The sequence below is a fragment of the Bos javanicus genome, chromosome 10, assembly GCF_032452875.1.
Source record: "Bos javanicus breed banteng chromosome 10, ARS-OSU_banteng_1.0, whole genome shotgun sequence".
In the NCBI taxonomy this organism is placed as follows: domain Eukaryota; kingdom Metazoa; phylum Chordata; class Mammalia; order Artiodactyla; family Bovidae; genus Bos; species Bos javanicus.
In genome coordinates, this window is record NC_083877.1 from 35597139 (window position 1) to 35603465 (window position 6327).

The window sequence follows — 6327 nt, forward strand, 5'->3', positions numbered from 1 at the left end:
GCAAGTATATTTATTCTTCGGTATGGAAAAAAGTGACAGGCTGTTTTCCTACTCCACTGGGAGCCAAGCAAGAAGAAAGAAGTTTAATTTGCAACAGAAGAAACTGAGTGCATTCAAGGAAGCAGTTGGAAGGAGGCTTTGGGTTGGATGGACTCACGTGGAATCTTTACTAATAATTCACCTTGGTATAGCTGATAGGAACAGTCCTACCAGGAAGGTCAGAGAGTAAGGGAGAGAAGAGAGTTCAACATCCAGAGACAATCCAGGGGTTTCGACTTAACAGGTCATCCCGCATGATGGGCTCTGGCCACCGTGGGAGCAGAATGGGGAAGGAGTGGTTGTCTTTTCCCCATCAGCCTGCAGAAGGCAATAAGCACTCCACACGTTCAATGTCCTTAAAATTTCTCAGAAAATAAGTCCGGCTGGCCATTGCTAGTGGCAGACTCGCACCTGAGCTTCAGGAATCACCTGGCTATGGTGCTGCAGTTCCAGACACTCAACAGCACACTCAACTCTGGCAGCCACTTGACTTCTGTGCTGCTGAGGAGGCAGGGAAGCAGCGTTGAGGTGGGACTTCTTCGTAAGGGGGCATGGTGTCTTGAAACTAAGAAGCTGGAGAAATGGAAAAGATAAAGATGGTTCAGCTCCACAGAATCTGAAGCCAGAAGCCAGGAGGAAAGATTCACCCACAGAACCGCATGAGAACTGTCTTCTCCCCACCCGACCCCCGCCACTCCAAGGCAGTTCCCCCATACCCATTGAGATATCCAGGCGGTCCATAGACACAGCTCTGGGAACTAAGGAAGCAGAACTCAAGGAGGAGAGAACCAGAAATTTTAGAAAATCTCACAAACAGGCAATGCAGGCGGGGGCGGAGAGAAGACAAAAGAGAAGTGGCTACCGAGAGTACGAGCTTAGAGAGGGGTCCTCAGCACCTAAAGGAGGGATGACAAGCCCCACATGGGAAGGGTGGCAAGGGAACACCGCCCAGGCTGAGACCTGAATTGGGTCAGAGGAGGGGAAAGCCCTGTAAGCCGCACCACCGGTTCAGTGGAGCCTCTTGAGTCCATGGATCAAGCCTAAACCCGGGAGCCAGAATCCCCCTAAAGCGGGATCTGGGACCTGTTGCAAACTTCAGGACTAAGGTGGGAGGAGAGTCTGGAGAACCAGCTCAGCACGTGTACTCTCCCGACTCCGGAATCTAAGAGGACAGAGAATCGGGACAGCGCCTGAAGCCCAGGCGGGATGCGGCTGCAAGTGGGAGTGAGGGCTAGGAAAGGAACCGACCAGCTGCAACCTCAGTGCATTCTCCAGGTTCCTGGGCTGCCTACGCCAGACGTGGGCCAGGCTGCCTAGGAGTAAAGGGGTCTGAAAGACCCGCCCGGAGGGTACGTGGGACGGGGCGCGAGTCGAGAGCACCAACGTGAAGTCACCCCCCGCCTCTGGAGGTAAACTGAGGCCTGGGAGCGGAAGCCGCTGCTGCTAAATAACCTGTCACTTCGGGCAGTCTGAACACAGAGGGGAGGCGCCAGAGTTGACAGCTCCGCGCTCCGACCACCCCTCTCCGCCGGGCTCCCGGTTCACCACTCCGCCCTAAAAGACGCTGTTCCCCTTTTAAAGAAGCGCCGGAGGCTCCCACCCTCGCCGCGTCAGCCCGTGCGGGGCTGCGGCGACGTTGCCCTTTTAAGAGACAGCCTCTGTTAACCCTCTCTTAACAGGGCGTCCCGGCGGGGGGGGCTCCCGGCGCCCGCCAGCAGCCAGCCTCCTCCCCGCGCGGCACTTCCGGACCCCCGCCGTTGCCCTTTTAAGAGGCAGCCCCCAGCAGCGCTTTCCCCCGCCCCTTGTTGCCGGCGCGCGAGGCGGGGGAGCCCGGCTGGAGTGGAGAGCGCTGTCCGCGCGGCCACTGGAGACCGGGCGGCCGGCGGCCGGGCAGGCGGCGGCGGCGGCGGATGGGGACTTGGAGTCGGGCGACTGTGGCGGCTGTGGCTGTGGCAGCAGCGAGGAAGCAACTGACGGGCCGGCGGCGGCGGCGGCGCTGGCGACGGTGACTGGTCCAGGCCCCGGCGGCGGCTGCAGCGACGCAGTGGCGGGCTGCGGGCTGGCGGCGTGAGGAGCGGCTGCGGAGAGCCGAGCGGCCGGGAACCGAGGGCGCCGGGCCGCCCCTTGCCCAGTCCTTGCAGGCCGCCAGGCCCCCTCCAACCGGGGCCGTGGAGCACCGGGGCAAAGGCCGGGGCCCCCCCATGAAGGAGCGCGACGCGACCCCGGCCGAGCGGGGCAAGCCGGCCACCTACACCGGGGACAAGAAGGCGAAGATGGCGGCCAAGACCAACAAGAAGTGGGTCCGGCTCGCCACTGTGTTCGCCTACGTGCTCTCCGTGTCGCTGGCCGCCATCGTGCTCGCCGTCTACTACAGCCTCATCTGGCAGCCGGTGGGCGCCGGGACCTCGGGGGGAGCCGCCGGCCCGCCCCCCGGCGGCTCCAACGCCACCGGCCCGTCCGGGACTTCGGGGGCGGCGGCGGGGCCCAACAGCACGGGATTGTCCCGCCGCGAGGCGCCGCGCGACGCGCCCCCGCTGCAGGCGGCGCGGCCCGTGTCTCCGGAGCCCTCTGCCGACAGCCCCCAGGCCGGGCCGCTGGAGCAGCCGCGGGGGGCCGAGGAGGACGAGGAGGAAGCGGCGGCAGCGCCGGGGAGTCGTTGAACCCCTCGGTGGCAGGGGCGGCCGGAAACCATCCTCCCCAAGCCCGGAGGCAGGACTTTGCAGCAGGACCGGGCGGGGAGCCCGCGGAAGTGACCCTCACGGGAGTGAACGCCTCTCTTCCTCCGATGATCGCCGGCTCGCCCCAGGGGTGAGGGCCCTGCAGCTCATCTTCAGCCAAGGGACCACTATTCCCCGGGGGCTCCGGGTTTGGTCTTCCTACGGACGGTGCTGCGCCAGGGCCCTGAGCCATAAGGGGGGTGGGGGAGGGGTGGGGAGATCCCAGCACTGAACCCTTCTGCGCCGCTAGCTCTTATGTATCCTACGTGGAGGGGTGACTTGGGCTTTCCCCCAAGACTTAAAGAAAGGAGGGAGCTGTAGGGGCTCTTCTTTAATAAGCTGAAGCTCTTGCAAGGAGGCAGGCACGGAAAGTAGTGGAGCTCAGGTACGTCAACCTAGTTGCAGTGGCCACAGATGCATTTAATTTATAGATCCCTGTATATAGTTGTTGACATATGCACTAGAAGCTATAATTACATAGAACTACATGTATCCTCCCACACCCTGGGTAGCTACTGACTGATGGGGTTAAGCAAGGGCTATTTGCTGGCCCCCAAAGTGCAGCTAGCCAGAAGGGCATAAACACTTTTTCATTACCCACTTTTTTCCCTTTTCCCCCTCCTATTTCAGAAAGAGGTTTATGACACAAAAGAGTATAATCGTTCTCAAACCTGTTGAAAGGACAATGGAAAACCTTTGAAGAAGTAGAAGCAGTTTGGGGAGGGTGAGGAATATACCCGTCCCCTCCTCTTCCCACCCTAGTGCCCCCACCTAAGAGGCTTTCTATTCCAGCCCTAAGTATCTGGATACCCGCCAGGGAAGAAAGGAAGGGAAAGAGCAATGTCTCTGTGCTTCAACCCTTGGCCTTCTCACAGAGGTTAGGAAGAGCAAGCTTTTGTAAGTAGAATGGATCACAAATGTTTTATCTTTTTTTTTTTTTTCCTGTTCTTCAAGGTTAGGTCTTGTTCTGTAATCACCTTCACCTTCCCTCTTGCCCTGAGCCTGTGGTGACAGTGTAGCCCTGTGATTAGAATGAAATCTGTTGTAAATCCAGAGCTTTGAGCACATCCTCTGGTTTTGAGTTGTACTATGGAACTCGAAGGGCTGAAAGATGGGCTTCAAGCTCAGGATTGTGTTTTGATAGCCAGATAATAGACGACCCATGGAAAGTTAAACTGGCTAGTCTTTACCTCTCCTGATAAGCCCTACTTACACACAGCCTATACTTTCATTGAGATGAGAAGCAGTAGGTGAAATGACAGATTTGTAAAGCTAGCTCTGGGGCCACAAGAATTCTACATCCTCAATTTGGATTCCATTTCCTTCAGCCACTTGCTTTTAGGCAATTGAGTGTGGGTAGTGACAAGATATCAAACCCCTTCATGTTTCCTTTTTGGGAAATGAGGCACTTTAAAACAACGACAACAACTTATCCACCTGAGTCCTGAAACAATTTGTCTCTCCAGTTTTCTGGCCTATACTCCAGTTAGCTCTGATCCAGGTTTACAGGACCACAGCCTCGATTTCAGCCATGTCCTGCTGTGGGCAAGATAAAAGCAGCTGAGCTGTCATTGCCTAGGGGCAGGCTGGTAGCACCCCCAAGGTGTCTTGGCTGAAGGAGATTTCCGAGCACTTGACTTTGGTCATCAGGAAGCCTTTGAGACCTTTTTAAATTTTTGGTGAGGGCCTGGAGGAAGAAACATAGAATGCCACTTTATAACTTCAATAATAACCTGTAATTTATATTTATTGTGTGAATTTTTAGTCCTATATTTTAATAATTTGTAAATCGATCTCTTATTCCAAGAATCCTTTGAACTGGCAGGAGAACATCTGGGAGTCCAGTCCCCTGTCCCCATTCTGACCCCTGCATTCTGGACTGTTGAATCCACTTTGGGATGGATCGGCGTCTAGAGAGACCACTTGTGGGTTCAGCTGTTGGCCTCCAGACTCTTAACACCTTCACTGGAATTGGGACATCAGCTCCAGCCCCAGCTGTGAGCGTGACCAGAGACATTATTTATAATTCAGCCATTTAAGATATACCTGTACTCAAAAAGTCCTGTATATTTTTTAAAAGTTTTATTTTTCAGGTGAACAAAAATACATTCTAAGAACTCTACGTCAGCCCGTGTAAGTTGATCGTTTCTCTTTTCATACTTCTTGGGGAAGGAGTTAGAGGTTGAAAGAGGCAGTGGTCTAAGGTGTGGTGGATGGGTGATGATAAATAAGTGTAGGAGGGAAAAGAAATTGCTCTAATGTTCTCTGTGCCTGATGGTTTGACCAAATTGATCAGTGAAGGGTGGCAGGAATCCTCTTAGTCCGGAAGCAATCTCGGGGTGGGAAGAACAGTGATATCTAGTTCAGCTACCTTTGGCTAACCTCACACTGGTTGGAAAAAGTTCTTTTAAAGGACTCTGAGCAGATGCCTAACTGAGGAAGCTAAGGGACCAGTAAGCGTGCATTTAAGAATTATTATAAACACTGAGCTGGCTGAGACCTAGAAGATCAGCTGCCTGATAGAATCGCTGTTCTCACCTTTAGACCATTGGCCCCTAGAAAGCTCAAGAAGCGCTAATATTGGGGGAGACAAATGGATGGATCTGCAGTGGTTGGTCAGAGCGTTGTCTACAAGGGAGGAGGAGGCGAGAGAGCCACAGGGCAGAGAGAAGGTGTGGGTTGCTTCAAAGGTGAGGCTTTTTCTTCCCTAGAGCAAACAATAAAAGACTTGTGGGTGAAAAGCACAAATATGAGGGATTAGTTGTGCTGCAAAATACACAGCAAGCAATTGAGCTCAGCTCATTATTAGACAATGCTGCCCTGCGCAAACCAGAGTGAGAAGCCAGTGTCGGTGGAGCCCCCTGAGGCCTGCACTTCTCCAGAGCTGTTGGGGGTGGCTGCTGTGCTTTTATATCACCTTGTAGTCCGCAGGGGAGCCAGGAAAAGTCCGCCCTTCTTTTCTTTCTTTCTTGAACCTACACAATGGCTTTCTGTGAGAGGGCTTGGTAAGGCAGAGCAGAAGGGGAGTGAAAGAGTTTCCAAGGTTTAGCCAGCCCCTCCTTTCTGGAGCCAGGAACATGTGGCTTCTGCCGTTGAACACGGCTTCACACATTGGGCGCATATAGCAGTGTGTGCAGCGGGAACCTGCTGACCAAAGTGAAGGGCACTGCTCCACCAGAGCAGGGCCTGGTGGTGAGAGCAGCGGTCAGAATCGGTTTATTTTCAAGGGTTAGAAATTAGCTGCAAAATTGCCCATCAGGTTTTGAGCCAGGAAGAAGTCTGGGCAAGATTACTTTCCTTTTAACTGCTTTGCACCAGGACTACCTGGACCATTTCTAGGTATTTGCTTATATTACAAGTGACTGTATGATTTATTTCCTGACAGCCTGAATTTGATGAAATAACCACCTCTTATGAAAGTGTATTTTGGAGAATGAGGGCTGAGGGGTTTGCCGAGCCGTTTAGACTGGGCTTGTGTGGGTATCATTTCTGTCCCCCATTGTGCTGAGGAAGGGTTTCTCTGAAGTTTCCAGTATAAGAAACATTTTTCTTCCTAACAGCTCTAGATTTC

At 54.0% G+C, this 6327-nt stretch overlaps 1 protein-coding gene across 1 annotated transcript; it reads left to right on the forward strand.

Moving 5' to 3' along the window:
- The first annotated feature begins 745 nt into the window (after window positions 1-745).
- Window positions 746-4878, forward strand: INAFM2 (InaF motif containing 2). The gene has a single exon (XM_061430749.1). The coding sequence runs from the start codon at window positions 2241-2243 to the stop codon at window positions 2697-2699; it is 459 nt and encodes a 152-aa protein (XP_061286733.1). The 5' UTR covers window positions 746-2240; the 3' UTR covers window positions 2700-4878.
- The last annotated feature ends 1449 nt before the right edge of the window (window positions 4879-6327 follow it).

Bases quoted from the DNA above. Each gene is read 5' to 3' on its own strand.
- INAFM2 (XM_061430749.1), top strand. From the start codon at position 2,241: ATGAAGGAGCGCGACGCGACCCCGGCCGAGCGGGGCAAGCCGGCCACC.